The 23,230-nt window shown below is 39.0% G+C and overlaps 2 protein-coding genes across 2 annotated transcripts in view; both read left to right on the plus strand.

Annotated features, from left to right (window-relative positions):
- The first annotated feature begins 12,678 nt into the window (after positions 1-12,678).
- On the plus strand, positions 12,679-14,573 carry LOC124165940 (histone-lysine N-methyltransferase SETD1B-like). The gene is made up of 2 exons (XM_046543476.1): positions 12,679-12,866; positions 13,317-14,573. Exons 1-2 carry the CDS (start codon positions 12,763-12,765, stop codon positions 14,239-14,241), a joined length of 1,029 nt encoding a protein of 342 aa, XP_046399432.1. The 5' UTR covers positions 12,679-12,762; the 3' UTR covers positions 14,242-14,573.
- Positions 14,574-15,534: 961 nt separating this feature from the next.
- Positions 15,535-23,230, plus strand: part of LOC124165870 — a 67,578-nt gene continuing 59,882 nt past the window's right edge. The window contains exon 1 of the mRNA XM_046543407.1: positions 15,535-15,601. Coding sequence (XP_046399363.1) covers positions 15,535-15,601 — 67 coding nt within the window. The remainder of the gene's footprint in view (positions 15,602-23,230) is intronic.

Genomic DNA, 23,230 nt, shown 5'->3' on the forward strand with positions numbered 1-23,230 from the left:
CAGCCGTTTACAAATAAGAAGGAAGTGCTCTAAGGAAATTACGACTAACATTTATTAAAGTGCTTAACCTCTATATCTAGAGGTCGACCTACCATCCGCAACCCGGTGGACGCACTCGGTGGCTTTAAGCTCAACCGCGAGTTCATTTTCAAGTGTCATTCCTCTCAAATCGGAAAAGGATTAAAATGGTCCATTTGGCAGTTTTAGTGTTGAGTCACTTATTGTTCGGATGAAAAATGGACTCCTATCACCAATCCTTTCCTTAGTTTTCATATGTTCCCAATTCGGTGTTTCGTTTGGCTAGGCAACCATTCATCTACATCTACGAACTACCCCGCAAGCTGCCTAAGAAGCATGTAGCAGGGGGTGTTAGGACACCAGGCGTCTAAATACAACAAGCAAATGTTCTAACAAGATTACGGCTGGCATTTATTAATGTGCTTTATGGCTCGGGGGAAAAACGAATTTCCATACATTATATCCGTTCGGCAAAATATCTCTCTTAATTTATCGCTTCTGTCGGACCTGGAAATATAGTGTGGCTCCAATATTATGCTCTCCATGTCGCTCTCAAAGATATCCATTCTCAATTGTTCAAGCAATCTAAGCCTAGCGCGCAGCCTCTGAGTCTCCAGCGGCTCCCAGCCTAATTCGTTTAACATCTCAGTATCGTTGTCTGTACGCTAGGGCGGATCGCAAAAATCGATTTTTTTCAAATCCATCTGGCCCAATGAAAAAAAGTTGTGGGACCGATCAAAAATAAGGCCTGAAAAATTTGAGACCTGTACGTGAACCCCTGACCCTCGCTCAAATGCAATTTAGGGGGGAAGGGTCAAAATTCGAAAAATACAATATTTTATGGTCATTCCCTATAGATTTTGCCGAGTTACTGTCCTTCTACGACAAAAATTCGTGCATTTTGACGTATCTGCCACCATTTAGCCACAAAATGCCTAATTTGAGTCCGCGTCCGCGAAGAAAATATTCCAACGCCCACGCAGCGTCGCGGATACCAGTGCCGCAGGCCGATCCCTTCCCCTCCACGCAAGCTTCTCCCCCTCCCACGCCTCTAATACAGCAAAATTCATCCCGCGCATGCTGCTAGGAGGTCGTTTATCTTTGATAATATAAATAAGAAGATGGTAGAAGGTAAAAAGCGATGCGTAGTGAGACGACTTGTCCCTTATTTGGCGCCTCGTCGGCGTTAAACAAATCGATGTTACCAACTTTTAGACATGTGATGAAATAATTTTAGACCTGCGCACGCAGGAAAGGAGACTACGGTCTATGAAGAAGCCTCTCGAGTGGCTATGAAGGTGTGCGAACTACGGTGACGCGCTTCTCTTCCATTATGAATGTGACTAAATGGATTTAGCGGTACCACAGGAAGTACTAAAACTTACGGAAAATCGTAATAGGCCAAAAGTGGGTTTTATTGAAGTATAAGACTCAAACAATTTTAAAGGAACATTTTAAATTATGCGATATTTTTGCGTGTAAGTGCATGGAGGAGCATAAGGTTCCCCCAATGAGAAGTATTTTGAGAGACAATCTGACGAAAAGAAAGATGATGGCTGCTGGATTGAACCCTAAAGAAACTCGGCAACTGAGGAAAAAAGGGAATCAAAGGAGAGTGTTGAGTCGACATCGTCAATTCTTGTTCGGGAAAATAGTATCAAAAATTTTCTTCATCAATTCATCCGAAGAAAATTAAACTGGCGAGAAATTAGCCGATTTGTATCTCTACTTTCCTCATGAAATAAACATTAAGGACAATAACCTCAAACTGGAACTTCTTCGGGGAAAATGCGTCTGCCAACTGAGATAGAGGTATATGCAAGAACCAAGCAACAGCAATGCTCGTTCCCGCAACTTTAGCTAACGCAAAAGTCATAACTTCGTAAGATACATCAAAGCCAGTGTACCAGAATTACTTACGTATACAGAAAAAGATGCTAATTCCTGTAAATAAGAAAAGAGGGGCGTCATCAAAGCGTTCCATTTAATTGGAATGAAAGACTATACTCTTGTCTGATGAAAAAAGGCAAGATGACTTATCAATACAAGTTTAGAGGGGAATGTGTGGTGTTAGTTGAAGAAACAGGGTCCCACTTTTGGAGGTTTGCCTCCCCGTCGGAGGATTAGCAAAAGTTATAAAATTTGCGATTATCGATTCCTTTCCGAGTGAAAATCAGATACACAGAATTAAAAAGGATTTGATTATGATGGTACCAAGCGAATACCGCCCAAAAAGGAGGCATCATCCCTTTGCTATAAGCATAATTCCAACATCCCTTGCAGTGTGGGTAAACTCTTCTCGGGATTCCCACCGGGTTAATTTTTCCATAATGGCCAACATTTCAAGCTCCGACTGGGGGCTCATCCTAAGGGATAAATTTTGTTGAACCCCGAAAAGAGTTTACCCACATCATTCGCCGGGAAAGCATCAAATCGTATTTCATCACTTACAGTGGTCTTTTTGCTAATTGCACTATGTTGACTTGGATTTTCGACATGAACGTTGGGAGGGTAATCTAGGGACCGAATTTGCGTTTCTGCAAGGATGCGTTTGGCGACCAATCCGAAATTTTTTTAATTGCTGGATTTTAATATCGACATAAAGGCTGATGATATATTGGAGAGAGACTCCGGTTCCTTCAGCTATATCTAAGCTTAGCGCTGTGGAATTTAAAAATCTATTGATGAAAGTTCAAATTTAAATTTCAATATTCCTTTTATTATACATACGGACGAGAGATTCGCGAAAGAATTTACCAAAACTTTGTTGACAGCAGCAAAAGACGAGGAATGACACTAACATAAGAAATACAGACTGGAAAGCAGGTAATTGAGTAATTCCTTCGTGATTGTTCCTCACTGGACGATGCTGATACATCAAATATTAGTAAGACTAACGAAGAAAGACGCACTTGGTCTGAATTTTGTTGCATCTGGGGCGTTCGAGAGGAGCGGGGAGGGTACGCCGGCGGCCTTCACCCATATTCATCAATTTAGTCACAGCTGTCGGACAATACCGGAATAGAAATGCATAACCTAAGTTCCCAAACCTTCATAGCCACTCGAGAGGCGTCTTCAAGACCGTAGTCTCCTTTCCTGCGTGCGCAGGTCTAAAATTATTTCATCACATGTCTAAAAGTTGGTAACATCGATTTGTTTAACGCCGACGAGGCGCCAAATAAGGGACAAGTCGTCTCACTACGCATCGCTTTTTACCTTCTACCATCTTCTTATTTATATTATCAAAGATAAACGACCTCCTAGCAGCATGCGCGGGATGAATTTTGCTGTATTAGAGGCGTGGGAGGGGGAGAAGCGAGCGTGGAGGGGAAGGGATCGGCCTGCGGCACTGGTATCCGCGACGCTGCGTGGGCGTTGGAATATTTTCTTCGCGGACGCGGACTCAAATTAGGCATTTTGTGGCTAAACGGTGGCAGATACGTCAAAATGCACGAATTTTTGTCGTAGAAGGACAGTAACTCGGCAAAATCTATAGGGAATGACCATAAAATATTGTATTTTTCGAATTTTGACCCTTCCCCCCTAAATTGCATTTGAGCGAGGGTCAGGGGTTCACGTACAGGTCTCAAATTTTTCAGGCCTTATTTTTGATCGGTCCCACAACTTTTTTTCATTGGGCCAGATGGATTTGAAAAAAATCGATTTTTGCGATCCGCCCTACTGTACGCCCGTAGCAGTTTTTGACGGACCGCGCAGCCTTCCTTTGTATTTTATTCAGTTGGCGGATTAATTCTTTCTGCACTGGATCCCATACGCTCGCTACATATTCAAGGTACGGTCGTACGAGTGCGAAATAGCACCTTTCTTTTACTTTCTCATCCGAAAATATTCCCACAATACGCTTGACGAATCCTAATTTCATATGGGCTATACCGCAGTTATTCCTTATTTTTGTTCCTCACGAGAGGTTCGAGGTTATCGTAACTCCCAGGTACTTCACGTTGTCTGTTGCCTTTATATTAATACCATCTACTGCATACACATGGTTATATAGTTGGATGAATTCCGCAAGAAATGTACCGTCATGCATTTGCTCAAATTAAGTTCGAGTCCCCTTTCTTGGCTCCACAAATGAACATTGTTTAAATCAGATGATAGAATTTCGTAGTCAGAGTGATCACTAATTTCACGATAGATGATAGCGTCGTCAGTAAATTAACGTATTTTATCGCTAATTCGGGAGCAGAGGTCGTTAATGTATATAAGGAACAAAAGGGGGCCGAACACGCTTCCATGTGGAACACCCGATGGCACTTTAACTACGTCAGCGCTAATTCCGCCATGAACTACTTTTTCTTTATGATCATTCAGAAAGTCACGTATCCAGTTTACCACTGATTCCTTTAATCCGCATGACTGTAATTTGTATAAAAGTTTGTTGTGAGGTACCGTGTCGAAAGTTTTCTTAAAGTCTAGAAAGAATGCGTCAACATGTCTTTTCGATTCACCAGATTTTATAACGTCGCACAGTGGGCTAGAATCGAAAAAAGCTGGCCAAAACCTCAAAATCGATTTTTTTGAGCTAGGAAGTTGAAACTTCGCATACACATTCTCAAATAAATTGTGCATAACTACCCAGATTATTTTGGTCCTGTGTTTTCACCTTAGCAATATATGTGAGGTCAAAGTTGAGCAAATTTAGCGAAAAACGACCACCCTCGATTTTTTCTGACAATTGCCGACTTTATCCTCGTGCAGTGGTTTTATAAATAGTTTTATCGACAAAACTGTTATACCATCTTAATTGACACTTCTTATTCTTTCATTTGAAAGGTTTTTAAAGATTTTGTTTCATCAATAACCATAGATACATAACAAAATGGCGGAGCCTGTTTTCAACCCATTTTTTTACATAAACGTAGAAAAAAAGTAGACATTGTCACCGGCTTACACTAAGTAACTTATAGCATGTCGTTCTTTGAAGCTTCTACGTTGTGAATCTAAAGTCAAACCTTGCACCAATTTGCAACCCCGAATTTTAAACCGTTTTTTCGAACGCAGGGACGACTCCGGTTCTGGCCGGCGGCGGCGGAGAGTACGGCGACGCGGCAAGCGGGTGGATGCAATATGGTCTCATTCACTTTTATGTGTGGATAACAGATATATTAGTTGCAGAACATAATCACCAGAAAGTAAAATTTATAAATATTGCTACGAATGACTCTCATTATGCAATCGCTGGGCACTGCAAGAGGTGCACTGAAAGGTTTCTTTCTTTGAGTGCATTCCATGGAGAATGGACTTAAATCGCGTTCTTAAAGTGGGGAAACGGACTCTTTTATTAACTAACAAGCTCTATTTCTAGGCAAGAGCCCTCGATGATCCATGGCCTCCACTTCCTAACCTGCCATACATATTTAAAGGCCTTCGGACAACGGTCGTTTTATAGTATTGTTGTAGTGCCGAGTCCTTCGAACTTGTTTTTGGTTTGAACTCCTTTTAGCTTTAAAAGCTTCGGAAGGCATATTACTCACATCGAATAATGTATTCTTTCTAAGAATAACAGTTCATTTTAATCTATGTCTTATGATCAATATAAAGTATTGATTTAAATCTCTTACCTACATATCAACGTCATTATTCTTAATGAACTGCGCTGCTGACAAAATGGTTATTTTTCAGGAATATTTTACCATACAAACATAACATAAACAAAAGCAACACAATTTACGCTTTTCCCAACTAACATTCTGCAATTAGCACTGTCAGCAATAAAAGGTTACTGTTTTTCATTCACTATCTGACGAGTTTTTATCACTTTCACTGTCTGAGCTAAAGCATTGTTTTCCTTTTTCAAAAACAGATCCATTACATTGTTCGGTAAGCTGTGTGTTTCCTCCAGTTTAATTGGTATAATTTTTATCATTATCAGTTATGACATTAGGAGTTGTCTTCGAAATAAATCCCTATTTGTGGCCACTCGTGCCATTTTTCTAGTCAACCGTTCACGGAACTTTCTCACGTCCTTATATCGTGCCTATATTGCTTCCCCTGTCAGTTGTCGCAATTAAGAATGGACTCTGTTGCAATGTCAGCTCCTTGAATGAAGACCTTATGCACGGTTGGTGGCATACCATAATTGTATTTAAAGCGTCAGTGAGAGAGAGAAAGAGAGAGAGAGAAAATTAAATTATTTGGAGAGGAAATCTAGAATAATTGTGATGACTTTTGAATACTCGTGCCTGTTTCATGCTTCGCCTAACGAACAGCATTTTTTACCTAAACAAGAAGGCACAAAGGTGCTCACGAGCAATAATTCATGAGACATAGGCCCTCGTTCCCACGTGCAATTATATTTCGCATGTCCTCACTGCTATCAAAGCCGTGTTTGCAAATTAAAGTGCACTTTATATGCGACGCGAAACTAGGATCTGTGGAAATGCACGTTAAGATTCGAGTCGCAGAAAGAGAACAGAACCATTTTTGGAAACTTCTTATATAACCTCGGCTACAATAATTTCACTCGGGTAAATGAAATCATATGCTCGCATCACTCTCTCATCGCTGGGGTTAATATTATATCCCTGGCATTTCAGATTTTCGAAGATTCTTGCACCGAAATTTGGTGAGCTGCATGGACACAATTACTTATTGAGAGGGCCTCTTAATCTGACATAACATAATATTCGGGGTTGCATTTTATCCACTTGGCAAGAGTTCTTCTTGCCTCCGAGGATGGTCACTGTATCTTCATTTTGCATTCGTTTTCCTCCTATTCGTTCTTTCGATACAACCCTGAAAACATGAATTGACGTCCATCTGCACTGGCTTAATTAGAGCAACGTGTAAATTGTGCTGCATAAGGAATAGTTATTAATTGCTTTAAATCAATAATATAAACTAAATAAGAATAATGAACTCTTCAAGCACCAAGACAGTACTTGATTTGGCAAAATTCGGCAAAATCAAGTACTGTATTGAGCCATTTTCCATCACGTTTAAGGAATATTAACTGTTATTTTTAAAAAGTTTATTAGTTAGTAATAGAGTCCGTTTCCCCACTTTAAGAACGCGATTTAAGTCCATTCTCCATGGAATGCACTCAAAGAAAGAAACCTTTCAGTGCACCTCTTGCAGTGCCCAGCGATTGCATAATGAGAGTCATTCGTAGCAATATTTATAAATTTTACTTTCTGGTGATTATGTTCTGCAACTAATATATCTGTTATCCACACATAAAAGTGAATGAGACCATATTGCATCCACCCGCTTGCCGCGTCGCCGTACTCTCCGCCGCCGCCGGCCAGAACCGGAGTCGTCCCTGCGTTCGAAAAAACGGTTTAAAATTCGGGGTTGCAAATTGGTGCAAGGTTTGACTTTAGATTCACAACGTAGAAGCTTCAAAGAACGACATGCTATAAGTTACTTAGTGTAAGCCGGTGACAATGTCTACTTTTTTTCTACGTTTATGTAAAAAAATGGGTTGAAAACAGGCTCCGCCATTTTGTTATGTATCTATGGTTATTGATGAAACAAAATCTTTAAAAACCTTTCAAATGAAAGAATAAGAAGTGTCAATTAAGATGGTATAACAGTTTTGTCGATAAAACTATTTATAAAACCACTGCACGAGGATAAAGTCGGCAATTGTCAGAAAAAATCGAGGGTGGTCGTTTTTCGCTAAATTTGCTCAACTTTGACCTCACATATATTGCTAAGGTGAAAACACAGGACCAAAATAATCTGGGTAGTTATGCACAATTTATTTGAGAATGTGTATGCGAAGTTTCAACTTCCTAGCTCAAAAAAATCGATTTTGAGGTTTTGGCCAGCTTTTTTCGATTCTAGCCCACTGTGCGACGTTATAAAATCTGGTGAATCGAAAAGACATGTTGACGCATTCTTTCTAGACTTTAAGAAAACTTTCGACACGGTACCTCACAACAAACTTTTATACAAATTACAGTCATGCGGATTAAAGGAATCAGTGGTAAACTGGATACGTGACTTTCTGAATGATCATAAAGAAAAAGTAGTTCATGGCGGAATTAGCGCTGACGTAGTTAAAGTGCCATCGGGTGTTCCACATGGAAGCGTGTTCGGCCCCCTTTTGTTCCTTATATACATTAACGACCTCTGCTCCCGAATTAGCGATAAAATACGTTAATTTACTGACGACGCTATCATCTATCGTGAAATTAGTGATCACTCTGACTACGAAATTCTATCATCTGATTTAAACAATGTTCATTTGTGGAGCCAAGAAAGGGGACTCGAACTTAATTTGAGCAAATGCATGACGGTACATTTCTTGCGGAATTCATCCAACTATATAACCATGTTAAATATGTGTAAAATTTAGTTTAAATTATATGTATAATTATTTTTTTTATGTTTGGAAAATAATTTCAAGGTGTTTCAACCCATAATAATCAACCCTTATTGGGGGTTAATGTAGAAAAGAATTTTCAAACTGAATCGATTTGCATAAATATTTGAGATTAGACTAATCATACCCCCTTCTTCAAAATCTATATTATGCCGAAGGGCGCCTTTTATTAACCATGTATAACCAAGCTAAATACGTGTAAAATTTAGTTTAAATTATATGTATAATTATTTTTTTTATGTTTGGAAAATAATTTCAAGGTGTTTCAACCCATAATAATCAACCCTTATTGGGGGTTAATGTAGAAAAGAATTTTCAAACTGAATCGATTTGCATAAATATTTGAGATTAGACTAATCATACCCCCTTCTTCAAAATCTATATTATGCCGAAGGGCGCCTTTTATTTTTTAGGGGTGAAAACTACCCCTAAAAGCTAAAACTTAAAAAATTATATTTTAAAGCTAAATACGGGTAAAATTTAGTTTGAATTATTTGTATAATTATTTTTTTTGTTTGGAAAATAATTTTAAGGCGTTTCAACCCACAATAATCAACCCTTATTGGGGGTTACTGTAAAAAAAATTAAATACCCTAAAAATAAAAATTATTTATCACATTGTATCTTCTTATTCACTTTCTAACTCCTTTTATTATATATTCACTTTTTTCTCTCATGGTTTTAATCACAGCACAGAAAAGATATAATAATAGGATAAACAGAACAAACTTCGTCATGGTAACATAAACAAATAAATGTAAATTTATGTAGACATTACATGAAACACAATCAAACGGAGACTGTATGGCTTCCAGTCTTCCCACCACATGCATGCACACAGGTCAATGTGAGCGACAGCACACATACTCACATATGTGTATGTATATATACATCTTATGGGTATGTGTGTTTATTTTGTAGCAAATTTGAGTGTATCGTTAGCTTCTAACGTAAAGTACACAAAGTATATGCTGATTATGAGGAATATTATGCTCTGAATTGTGGATTTCGAATTTTTCGAAAATAAATTTGATTGGTATTTCAAACATAGCTCCTTTATTTTTTATGATAGAAAGTTCATTTAAATTGTATTTTGTAGGGTTTTTACTGACTACAAGGTCATGTGAATTGAATTTTTTTCGAGTCATTTATTTTTAAAGGGGAGGGATTTAAGGGTTTAAATAAGGTGGAGCTCCCTTGGAAATAGAGGTTTTAATTATCAATATCTCACCAAATATTTATTGTATAGAAAATTAAAACACACAAAAATATTTGAAAGCAAAGAAGCTACAATTTATTACTCATGCATTTTTTTCATATCTCCAGTTTTTTTGGAGTTATTTTGAAAAAAAAGAGCATTTTTAACGAAATTGTAGAAACTGACTTTTCACTTTTTCCTCCAATTTTTTCAAAATTTAGAGTTGTAAATTAAAAAAACTTCTAGGATCAATTACCAATACTTAAATAAAGAGAAATACTGAAGGGCATTGATCAATTTTGTCTATTGTGGTAATAAGGAGTTGTTTTCACTGATTTTTTCGTACAAAAAAGTAGGGACTGATCTTATTTTTAATCATAACTCGCTCAAATTTCATGATAAAAATATTTTTTCTCAGTATAAGAAAGTTTTTAAAAAACACTTTTAAACATATCACATACTTTTCCTCGAAAATTACATTTTTCCCGCTATTTGGTATTGAATCTTTCAAATTTAGCGTATGACATACAATAGATAACCATCAACAAGTTGTAGCTCGGTCCGAATTGGTCATAAAGGAAATATAAAATAAGATTTTTATTTAATTTTTTACAAGCTACAGTTTTGTAATTCACAATTTCCTAATAAAATTAATACTTTTCAAGTTATTTGCCTATAATCGATTAAAATCGTTGATTTTTTCGTCAAAAAACTGTTACTTTCAATCGCAAATAACTCGAAAAATATTAATTTTACGCAAAAAATGGATAGAACATTTTATTCTTAGAATTTATTTTTCTATCGATTCCTTTAGTCAAAATATAATTAATATTTTCCACCCCTGAGATGGGGTGGAAACCACCCCCAGGGTAAAAGCGCCCGTCGGCATGATATAGATTTTGATTCTTGGTATATTCCCTACTTATTGTGAAAATTTCAAGAAAAAGCGATTCAGTTTGAAAAAATTGCGAGCCAAAATGCTTCATTTCCTGGACTATAAGGTCCCTTCTGACATCGTTGTTGTACCAGTGTGGTTCTTCATTGTCACATTTCAGTTTTTGCGGAATATATTCATTGATTCCTTGGCGCAGGATTTTTAAGAAGTCCTTCCATGTTACATGTGTGCTTTTGTCCTTCGATGTAGCTACGAATTTTTTGGAGGAGTCATTAAGCATCTCGCCAAATTTAATGAAGTTGCATTTATCAAATAAGTAAATATTGCGTTTTGGTTTTACAGTTGATACTATCTCAATTTTTAACGTTGCAAAAATTTCTCTGTGATCACTTATACCGTCAATAATATCAATTTGTTTTATCAACTAAGGATGGCTTACTGCTAAAAGGTCTACTATCTTATTTCCTCTCGTAGGCTTATCAGCTATTTGGGCGAGACTGATTTGCAAAACCGTTGAGTAATATCTCGCTGATTTCTCTATTCCTTGAATTTGGGTTTACAGCGTAAGTACCCCAATTTATAGATGGAAGATTAAAATCTCCCCCAATAACTATTACACTTTCACTGTCTCTCAGATTATTTGCGGATATTTGATTTTCTAGGTGGTAAATAATATCAACTTCGAAGTTCGGAGGTCTATAAAAAGAGCAAACATGAATACTCCTTTTGTTTTGTTGTACACGATACCCTTTCTATTTCGTTGTCAATTATTTCGTGGGCAGCGCTGTGTAAATGTCACTCAACAGCTATATAAACTCCGCCACCTGTTCTATTGCGTCGATCGCATCTGTAAATTATATCTCTATCCTGGAGGAAAAACTTCGGTGTCGCTAATATCTTCCGTAAGCCAGCTCTCTGTTCCCATGACCACGTCTGCGTCCTGAAAAATATGCTCCATTTCGGCGCGCTCGTTTTTTTTAAGCTACGGTAATTAACTACAACATGGTTAATGTCATATTTTGTTGCTTGAGTATCGGTTGGTTCTTTTCCAAGCTTTCGTGTATTAGGCCGGTGAATTTTACTGGGAGTGCTAGTAACATTTAATACGTTTACTTTCTCTGGAGCACCCGTTTTGGGGATATTGACGCTTTTGTCCGGCGTTACCGCTCCTAAGCTTACTTTCTTGTTAATACTTACGCAATGCGGATTTCCTTGGAGGCTACGTTAAGTTAAATCATTAATAATTCCGCTAGATGTCCTACCCTCTAGTCTAAAAAATACCTACAGTCTTCCCTATAGGTATGTATATACCTATACCCTTCAGTCGCCATACTTGTGAGGTTCACGCTTCCACTCAGTTGAGGGATAGCAAAATGCAAAAACAGATCGATCAAGGACATTCCGGCAAGGCCGTCTTTGGTTATTCCCGACGATTTGATGCACTCAAACATCTCTAATGTATATATCTCTAGTATAACATCTAATCGTCTAATGTATTTCGATCGGCAATAACGGCAATCAAAATGACTTTCTCGGCGATGTGTGTGTTGACGCCAATAAAAAGAGAAAGCAAAGGGTTGAGCCTCCCTATCCTATCTCTTCGCCCGGGTGATAATTTAAATGACGCCAGGCCAATGCAAAATGATTAGAGGAACCCCAAGGTATGGGTTATAACATTCAAGAAACGGTAGATGAGAGACTAAGTTGCAAATAGTGATATATTTTCGCTGTGATTGGTAATGTTCTGGTTTTATTTAAAAGAGGCTTAATTAATAAAATAGCGAACAGCTAGCCCCGCCTTTCCCCGCAAAACCTTCACCGAGGGTGAGTTTAAAAAATGCTAATTAAATGCATATGATACCAAATGTATGTTCTAATTATACACTTCCACAATAGCCAACTTTAGAGCACAAGATCAACCCTCATCTTAATAATATGTATACATCAATAACATATGATAGATATTCGCATGCGGAAAGCATATGAAACACGATGTAAGCGTGGCGATAAGTATTGGAGCACAAAAGTTACTAAGGCAGTATCTATTTACAGATAGATTATTATTTGATTAATTCTTTATGTGGCCTTTTTAAAACTCTGAAAAAAGGCTCAAAATTCCTTAAATATATCAATACCTTTTAATACCACGTCATTTTCTATATGAAAATTTTACCACTTGGAGAAATTTTTATTTAATCTTCATTGTTGTTGTTTTCATTAGCAACATGGCTCTATCAGTTTCTTGCTGAATGAAGTTGTATAAGACTCATTAAAAGTGGAATACGATATTATATTACAAATATGACTATCGTATTGCACAAAACTTTAATACTACTGGCATTAATCAGTTCATCAGTTTTTGCCAAATCGCTCCGTCATCATAAACGGGAAAACAGAGCAAAAGAGTAAGTACTTTTCACCGATTGAAACAGTATGGATATTTTTGTTGCCACTACGTTTAATATTACTTATTCAGTTAGAAAAGTGATTTAACGCAGTATAAAATCAATTTGAACATTTGTGGATAAGAAGCGTGTTCCTCGGACATGCTTCACCATAATTATTTTTACGAAAACATTGATTTTAATCATAAGTTTAGTTTTACACTTTTTAGATTTTATGTCCACCGCTCTCACCATACGCATCAATTATTCTCATTTATATATTTTCATTCTCGCTTTTAGATTATATGCTCAGTTGAGGTTTATATTACTTAGTGGCATGGGCTGATATTTTTCGAGTTGCATTAGAAAAGTGCAGTAACATTATTTCTTGCGTCAAAAGTTGATTACTCAGGCAAATTTACACGATTTTTGTAAGTTATCGTTTTCTAAAAGTTTTCATTTCCCTTTCAGACCAGCTCATTCTTGGGCAGTGAAATATGATATAAAAACCGATGGAAACCGAGACATAGATGAGAGAAATTATGGATCGCAAGCCTCAAACGCTTTGTCTAGTTCACAAGGACCCCGGAGGTTGTACCGGGACAGCGATCGTTACGACTCAGACAGAAGTGGAAGGTCCTCCAGTAATATTCAACGTGCTTCCCGCGATGCTGCCGATGGCAGCGAAGACTCTATTGACGACCGTAATTTCCCAATGAAGACAGGGGGGAGGGACGCCAAAGAAAAAGAGCGAAGTGGGAGCAAAAATCTGGCGAAACACAAAAGGTCATCCGTGCCGATAGAGAAAGTCGAGGAGGAAGAATATTTGGTAGGGGGCGACGCCAAATACGACCGAATGTCCGATCCAGACGAGGCGTACTTGAGGGAAGACGATCAAAGCGGATACGGCAGCAGTCAGGTGGACGCATTGGGCGACCAAGGGCTCACGGGCGGAGAGTCGGACATCGGCGATGCCATCGAGGAAGGACAGGCGGTGGACGCGGACGCAGGCGTAAGCGCTGCTGCTGACGGCGACGGCGTGAAGAGCGCGGATGACGCCGAGGACGGAGTGTCCGCCGAAGACGCGAAATCCTTGGAGGGTGCAGAAGAGCGAGGGGCCCAAAGACGCCGCAGGAATTCGAGGGACAGCGGCAAAGCGAGTGGGATGCGAAGGAGTTCGACTCAAAGGAAGCAAGACGAGGATGAAAGGGAAGAGGAAGAGGAGGACGAGTGGGGCGATGGAAGCGAGTACAACAGCGAGAGCGCGGCCGTTGACTTCCCCTACGAGAAGGGATATCTGCAAGTGGAAGGACTGGATGACAGCCTCGCGTCAGACGAGGTGGATGTCGAGAGAGCTGCATTCGCTGGTCCCGGTCGAATTTCGAAATGGGTGTGATCCAAGTGAAAAGAGATTAATCATGTGGTTAAACGTGCGATTGCTATTGATCAACTTGTGCAACCTGAACAATTGACCAAGTATTCGGAAATATAGTGTTTGCTATGCAGAGGTTTACTGCGCTATGTAATTCGAAATAAATATTCACTCTGCATGTGATGACAAATGAGTTATTTCCAGCAGTAATGTATGCAACATGAGTAATGGGCTATTATTCGATTTCATTCTGCTAATTTAAATCTAAATTCAATTACTACTACTACAAAAGCTGTATTTTATGTAAGACATCTCACGAAAATAAACGAATCCAAAAATTTGGGTTTCAAGAAATATTTTTTTCCTCTAATTTCCTTTTCGATGAATTTAATGATAGGATCACATTTCAACCATAAGTTTTTCGGTTCTCGACTGAGATATGTATATCACTATAAATCACTGTTTTTCATCATCTACTAATGTAATGGTCTCGTTCAAATTAAAGATCAAAGTGCAAATCTCAAAATCCAAATAGTTTTTGTGTGGGGACCTTCCATTTAAAGGGAGTAATGGCCATTTTTGGAACTCGCGGGGTGCGCGTTATCCTCTGTAACCATACCTGGATGACAAACATCCTCGAGAATAAAAATGTTTCTGATGCATTAATATTAAAATAGGTAGGTCAAACTAAACTTGTTCAATTTCTACTGTAGTAACTATATTAAGTTAACTTTGAATGCAAGGCTTCCGCTTGAGTGAATAGGAGAACTTGAGTGTCGTACTCTTCCGTTGACGTTCATCTGAACCAGAAAATATTTCATTTCATATGTTATCTCATTTTTAATGAATTTTGATCGCATTTTTCAAGAGAATGATCGCAGAATAGCGGACGGAAAACGTTAGTAAACGTTTAAAACGGAATAGTAAGTAACATTATTACGACATTGCGAGTAATTGCAGTAAATAAAAAGTACTAGCACTCTCGGGACACTTCTGCATGGATAATGAGATACACGGTTTTTGGGCGAAAATCAGAAACTTGGACCGCTGGAAAAGTTAACCAGAAAAGCCTGGGAGCCTTCGAGAGGCGGTTCTGGTAGTGGGTGGTCAGGATCAAGTGGACGGCTGTTAGGGTGAGGAACGAGGAGGCTTATATAGAGAGAAGACAGTAGGAGAAAGGGAACTGTGGAGCTCCATGCTGCAGGGACGTTAATATATTGGCCATTGGACATGTAAGACAGAGTGATAATAAAATGGGGAATGTGATCGAGGGAATGGAGGTTTTGGAGGAGAGAGTCCCCCAAGGATAAGCAAGGCATGGGGCAAAGAAATAAGGACACGAGGAAGGAGAACATCGGAGGAGTGGAGGGACTGGCAAGGAAAGGTATGAATTGAGGGCTGCATCGCGTATTCCAATCTTAGGGTTACAGTAAGACTATGATAATTTACTGGAGCAGCTGGAAGATTTAATAATTTATCAATTCCAAAGATTGTACTTATAAATCAGATACATGAATAAAAAATGAGTTAAAAGTAGCACAGGCGATAATAAGAATAAATCATTGACAATTTTTTTATTATTTAGTGTACTTAGAAAAACGGTGATTTTAACTATAAAGTCATCACAATAAGTCAGCAATCCTAAGATTGGTTTGACGCAGCTCTCCATTCCTCTCTCCTATCCGCTTGCCTTTTCAAAGCTACGTCTCTCTTCTCTTTTACATCCTTTACAACCTGTCCCATGCAACTCATTTAGTGCTGTCCCTCGCCCTTCCTCTCTTCCACCTGTCCTTCAACGATTGTCTTCATCAGGCCAACATGTCTCAAAATTTGACCAACTAAGTTGTCCTGTCTTCTTCTTAAGGTTTTTAGGAGGCTTCACTTTTCTCCCACTCTTATTAGCACTTCCTCGTTACTTATTCGGTTTGTCAATTTTATCTTCATCATTTTTCGGTTGCACCACATTTCGAATGCTTCCACTCTTGACTTCTCTGCTGCTATCAATGTCCAAGCCTCGCTTCGATAGAGAAACATAATCCATACGTCTGATGGAAAAACATTATCCTTCTAATGAATTTTTTTTACTTCTATGCTTGTATTCTCGGCTGTAAGAAGATTCTTCTTTTTGTAGAAAGCCCTCTTCGCCTGCGTTCTTCTACTGGCTATTTGTTTCTTTCTTCGTCCATCGTTGGTAATTTGCCCTCCCGGATAAGAAAACTGTTTCAACTCCTCAAGTTCACGCTTTCCTAGGTTAATGTTTGTCTTAGCCTCCTCTCTTTTGCTGCATAATATCTTAGTCTTCTTTTTGTTGATTTTCAGCTGATATCTGGCCATTGTCCTTTCTATGTTCGTCAAGGTCTTCTTCAAATCCTTCTCTGCCTCAGCTGTGAGTGCTCCATTCCATGAGAACTCCATTCCACGTTAAGTTTCAAATGCCTACTCTAAATCGACAAATGCTATGAAAGTCGGTTTGTCTTTCTCAATTCTCTTCTCTATGAGCAGGCTAAGAGCCAAAATTGCTCCTTTTGTGCCCTTGCTTTTACTAAATCTTAATTGGTCGTCATCCAGGAAAGCTTCTGCTCTTCGTTCTATTCTCCTGTAAATGAATCTTGTCAGAATGTTACACGCATGTATCGTCAGGCTTTTGGTCCTAAAGTCTCTTCTTTTTGGGTATGGGAATGATGATGTTCTTCTCTAAGTCACTAGGTACATCTCCTGTTAAGTACATATGGTAGATAGTTTTATACAGTTGAGTTAAGACCTTCTTCTTCTCTATGTAAACATTAAAAATTAAGGGGGAAAGCGCACAACCTTGTCTCACCCCTTTTTTTATTCTCGCTTCTGCACCGTTTGGTCCACATTTGATCACAGCTACTTGGTTTTTATACAAACTATGAATAATTCTACGATCATTGTAGAGTACGCCGATTTCTTTCAAAATTCTAAGCATTGAATTCCATTCCACGTTATCAAAGGCCTTCTCTAAATCGACAAATGCTATGAAGGTTGGTTTGTTTTTCTCCATTCTCTTCTCTATGATCATCCTAAGAGCCAAAATTGCTTCCCTTGTGCCCCTGCTTTTCCTAAATCCGAATTGGTCCTCATCCAGGAATTCTTCTGCTCTTCGTTCAATTCTCCTGTAAATGATTCTTGTCAGAATCTTCGACGCATGTGTCGTCAGGCTTATGGTCCTAAATTCTTCACACTTCTCAGCTCTCTTCTTTTTGGGTATGGGAATGATGATGTTCTTCTCGAAGTCACTAGGTAAATCTCCTGTTGAGTACGTATCGCAGATAGTTTTATACAGTTGAGTTAAGACCTTTTCTCCTGCATTTTTTATTAACTCTGCTGGAATGTCATCTATTCCTGGGGCCTTATTCTTTCGCAGGTCTCTTACTGCAGCGTCGAATTCCGATCTTAAGATGCTTGCTCCAATGTCATCCTTTTCAACTTCACTTTCCTCTTCGAGAACTTTTGAGCTAAGTTTGCTCCCGTTGTATAATTTCTCCAGGTATTCCTTCCATCTCTCGGCTTTATCTTCGTTTTCAATTAGAATGTTTCCATTCCTGTCCCTTATGCTATTACATTTTGTGTTTCGTTCCTTGAAATGGTTCCTCACTATTCTATAGGCTTCCACTTTCCCTTTTACGAGGTTATTTTGTACGTCCTCACATATGTTCCTCATCCACGCTTCTCTGGCTTTCCTCGCTTGGCGGCAAATCTTGTTCCTTATTCTCTTGTAGCAAGCCTGTCCTTCCTCAGTATTCGTATTCTTATACTTTCTCCTTTCTTCAATGAGGTCTAGGATTTCATCCGTGATCCATGGCTTTTTCTTAACACATTTTCTTATCCCTAGAACTTCTCTAGCGGCCTCCTGAAGTCCACTTCTTAAGGTAGTCCAGTTATTCTCAACTGAGTTTTCAGACTGATCTAGTCCTATCTTGCGCTCCACTACTTCTTGAAAGGCCTGTTGATTTTTTGGCTCCTTAAGTTTCTCTAATTGCCAGGTGTTCTTTGCTGATTTCTTCAATTTCTTGAATTTCAGATGGCATTTCATCATCACTAGATTATGATCACTGTCGATATCTGCCCCCGGGTAGCTTTTACAGTCCTTTATCTGGTTTCTAAACCTCTGCTTCACAAAATATATTTTTATTGAAATCTTCTTTTGTCTCCTGGCATTTTCCATGTATATCTTCTTCGCATGAGATTCTTAAATAGAGTGTTGGCAACCACTAATTTGTTTTCTGTGCAGAACTCTAACAGCCTTTCTCCTCTTTCATTTCTATTTCCTAATCGATATTTTCCGGTTATCCTTCCATCCTGACCTTCGTCGAGGACAGCGTTCAAATCACCTAAAACAATAAGGTTTTCTTCACCCCTTACTAGTTTGATTACTTCCCTGATATCATCGTAGACGTCTTCAACTTCTTAATCCTCGTAGTCTGTCGTAGGCATGTAAATCAGTACCACTACGGTATCTACCGGCTTAGTCTCTATCTTCACCATAACTATCCTTTCATTGTACTGTAGGAAGATTTTCACACGCATTCCGGCGCTCTTTCTGAGCATTATCCAACCCCAGCATTACCGTTCAGGGATCCTGTGTGTATAATCCTATAGCTTCCACTCCAAAAGTCTCCCTCCTCAGGCCATTTCATTTCGCTGATTCCTAGCACGTCAATATTCAATCTTTCCATTTCCACTTTAAGGTTTTCTAGCTTACCGCAAGTCCTGAGTGATCTCACGTTCCATGTACCTATCCTCATAACTTTATCACAATTGACCGATGTACCCTCTCGGGTAGTCCCCGCCCGGAGATCCGAATGGAGGACTAATTTACCTCCGGAGTGTTTTACCTGAGATTATTCCATCATGTCAGATTATTCAAAGTTGGAGTAGCTGCGACTCCTCTGGATAATAACGTGGTGGTATCCCCTTGCATTCCACATCGCAGTACTATAGCCGTTTAAGTAAATGTTACCACGCCTGAAGTGCAATGAGTGTAGCTGTACTGACCATCGTGGTCTCCACCTTCACTCACATGAAGAAGAGCTGCTGCCCTCTCCCCCGGGTGATGTGAGGCATAATTGGTAGCGGCCTCCAATAGCCTAGTGACGGCATCTTCACAGGTTTAATGTATCATATAGATGGCCTATCTTACCCATGGATGGACCCATACCACCTCGGAATGCCGCCGATTTTTGTCTACGACTGCTTATTCGACAAGTAAACTCGCTTATATCCCTTCTAACCTCTGTCTCCTATGGTTGACCCACCCTCCGCCGGACTTACTCTTTTGCTTAAAGCTCAGCCGCGAGTCATAATTATTACCTACCCCTAATGTTATCTTTTAATTTTATTAGTGAATAAACTATAAAATGAAAAAGCGTAGTTACAGCCTACTTTATTTCAATGTCTTGACTACGTAGACGCAATCTTAAACCAAAATTTAAGAGTACATTCTCATTAATCAAATATACGAGAGTCGTTTAACAAGTCTTTAGAAAAAGGTTAAAAAAACAATTTATTTTGGGTTATTTTTTTATTTTCCAACTTCGTCTTCTTTAAGCTCTACAAATTTGTATTGGCATTTTCTAAGAATTTCAAGCGGTCAAAAAAGTAGAATTTCGGAATCTACTCAAAATAGCCTTTTTGGGCTCTGACTTACTCCTTAGACGTAAACCTTTGTCAACCAAGCCATTTATTGAAGTTGAGAAGAGAGAAAAAGTGACTGGGGGTCAAATGTTGTGCATAGGGAAAGTTTTGTAACAATTGAAACATTAATTCCGTAATTTTGGCCGATAAAAACTGCATAGGTGTGCAACCGTGCATTGTCTAGTTCAAGAAGGAACTTTTTCTCTTTCAAAGGAGGGCGCTTTTCTTAATTTCTACCATCCTTCCTCTTTCCTAAGTTATCGATCTAGATTTTTCCGCATGCATCCCAAAATGTCGTAGACGTGACCTGACCGCCCTATTTCATCATCTTCGCCTGCTTTGGAGCCTGTTCACCTTCAGAACTCCATTGTTTCGGCTGTTTTCGTCTCTGCAGTGTGGAGATGAATCCACATTTCATAAAAAGTTACGTAGAGACGTGGAAAATCCTCAGAATTGCGGCGGAAAAGCGCCAAAACAGCCTTGGACTTGACCACACGATTTCGTTTATTCTCCACGGCGAGAAAACGCGGCAGCCATATTGCAGAGATTTTTTTCACGCCCAATTTTTCGTGCAAGCTTAGAGCGATTGTGCGTTGCGATATGCCTGTGGCCCCAACGACTTAAAACCATATTGTGGATTTTGTCGATCATTTCGGGGGTACACACTTCCACAGGGTGCCCGAAACGATATTCATTTTTTTGGGTGTACGGCCACGTTTAAATACATTTACCCAATTGTAAACTGTTGCAAACACAAGAGCAGATGTGACATGAACTTCATACAGCTTTGATAAAGTTTAGCTCATCTTTGATTTCTTTCGGCGCTAACCCTTTAATTAGGGCTGTAGTTGGGGAAAAAATAAGGCGGTCCTCAACAAAAATTGCCAACAGCTGAACATGTATTATGCATCCGGCTGCGATTGAAATGTCAAATTCAAACTCATATATTAGTTCCAAGTTGTGCCACGAGATAACTCTGAACAAGTAAATAATCATTTCCGATTTTTCTTTCTGAAATCAATTGGACAATTTATAGTATGGCTATTTTCTACAGATTTCAAAAGGTATTTTAACCGGTACGCTTATAACGAGTTTGGATTTTGGGAGTACCGGAACAACTACAGCACTGCCTTTTTTGAACAACTGTTTTATAACCGCACGAAACTCACTTTTATCCATTTTTCTAAACAAATGAAATTTGTTCACTACCAAGGAGGTTAAAAAAAAAGTGGAGGCGCCACATGCCGTTATTTTCGAAGCAAAATCCACCATGTTGGCCGGCACGTTGTTTTGGTTATTATGTTATTATGTTCTGGCTTACGCTGCGCTGGTGACTGCACAATAATTACTTGCCCTCTTTTTGTGATTTGTCTCGAAACTCACGATCCGGTTGTGCCTTTTGAATGATATTGCTAACTAAGAATTATATTTCCTAATATTCTGAGGTTGCAACTGAGTATGATTTGGAAAGACGCGGGATTGTGAATTCATTGTAATTTTTTTAAATAATAAGACCGAGAGCATTGTAAATAAAATCTGTTTCAATATTTTCCATCGCGAGACGAAATCACCCCGTTATTTTTCACAATGTCGAAGGAAATCTGATTTAAAAACTCATTGTTTAGTCAATAGATTTGTCAGCAACGTCAGTGCCCAAGGCTACTAAATGATGAGGAAAACAAAAAAATAATATAGCCCTCATCGACAATTTAATATTTTCTCCTCCGAAAGACGCCATAGTTTCCGAGTTGGATATTACTGCTTATTTATCGTCATCTTCTGGGCAAGTTAAGCGTCGAAGTCGACTTTTTAAAGCTGAGATTAATTCACAAGACACTCATTAAAACTACAAAAAAGTTATTCTCAGAGTTTCTGCGATGGCTTTTCATCAACAATACCGGTCAATATATGCTATACTTTAAACGAAATCTATGCCTATGCTTACGGGCACAGCCAATGTTTTGTGCCGAGTGGGCGTGGCCTAATCCTTCCCATGCACCCCCATTCCAGCTTCACCTTTTCCCCTGAGACCTTACGGGTGTGCCCCCTCCACCTCCTTCTCACCTCCTTGTTCACTACAATTGGCAACAACAATCAAACCTTGGCATGGATACAGATGAAACTCTATAGGCCGTTTTACACGGTACACGGAATTGCGCAATCTGACGCACGTGCGAAGGCGCAGTCAAAATTGCGTCGAGTAAAGCGATGAATTGCTGGAACACATGCGAGAATGCGTGGATGCGAGACGGCAAAATAGCCCGTTCTAATTTCGTTCATGCATTCGCGCAATTCCACGCCATTTTAGAACTTAATGCAGCTCTAACCTGCGCAATTCCGTGCCACGTGTAAAACGGCCTTAACAACCGACTAGTGAAGAGTGATGCTTTCTGGGAAAAATTATTTTTTTGTATTAAGAGTACAATCTCTCGGAAATTCTAAGGACTTATTGAACGACCCTCGTATCTTCTTCGCCACCGTCCATTCTATTGTTTTTCAACCTCTGACATCACGACGCGCATCATCGTCACTCAACGGGGTATTTCTGTGTCGACATTAGATAGATCGGTTTGAATCCAGTATCATAGCAGTTCACTTTGACAAGTGAACCCAGATTAAAATATCACCCTGTAACACCACTAAGCCGCAACAATGGAACTAAGAACACTTTTTCTTCAGCTAATTGAGCTGCATTAATTCTTCAGACACCCACTTAATTTCAGTTTTCAAAGTGCTGCTCAACCTTATATAACAGACCATAGAACTTGAAAAGTGTACTGTAAAATGCGAGCTAGAGTCTTCAGCAAATATCTACATAATCAGAGGCGCGATAATCAAACACAATGAGCATTGCTGGTGACTTAAAAATTTAAATCCGTCTGTGCTTAGGTGACTGCACTTCCGGTTTGACATGATGCTTCTAGAGGTCTCCCAATGCTTCGGAATTTTCGGAATGATTTTCGAAGTTGCGAAGCCAATAAATTAGTAAATCAGGGACTATTGTATATTGCATCGAGGAGCCACCACTGAAATTTTCATTGAATAGCATTTGAAATGATGTAGACTCGGAGCATCAAGAAATAAAATCTTCGCGACAGGAAAAATAAGTTTTGAAATCTTCCTTTGCATTTCTGTATTACGATTAAACATTCTGATATACGAGGCGAGTAAGACTTATATCGTTAAAATGTGCAGCAGCTGCCTATGAAAGTTTTACGCTACTTAATCAAAATTATTTGGGGGAGAGGTTGACGTGGCGGAGGATAGAGTTTGGAGACAAAAATCATCTTAGATTTGATCTGCCACATATGTTAGTAAGAGTAAGTAGTGTAAAAATGTATAGTTTTTGTTGATG

Source organism: Ischnura elegans, chromosome 9 (genome assembly GCF_921293095.1).
Source record: "Ischnura elegans chromosome 9, ioIscEleg1.1, whole genome shotgun sequence".
Classification (NCBI taxonomy): Eukaryota; Metazoa; Arthropoda; class Insecta; order Odonata; family Coenagrionidae; genus Ischnura; species Ischnura elegans.

Coding starts and splice junctions, on each gene's coding strand:
- LOC124165940 (XM_046543476.1), top strand. CDS start 12,763: ATGACTATCGTATTGCACAAAACTTTAATACTACTGGCATTAATCAGT. Junction 12,867..13,316: donor CGGGAAAACAGAGCAAAAGA/GTAAGTACTTTT, acceptor TTTCCCTTTCAG/ACCAGCTCATTCTTGGGCAG.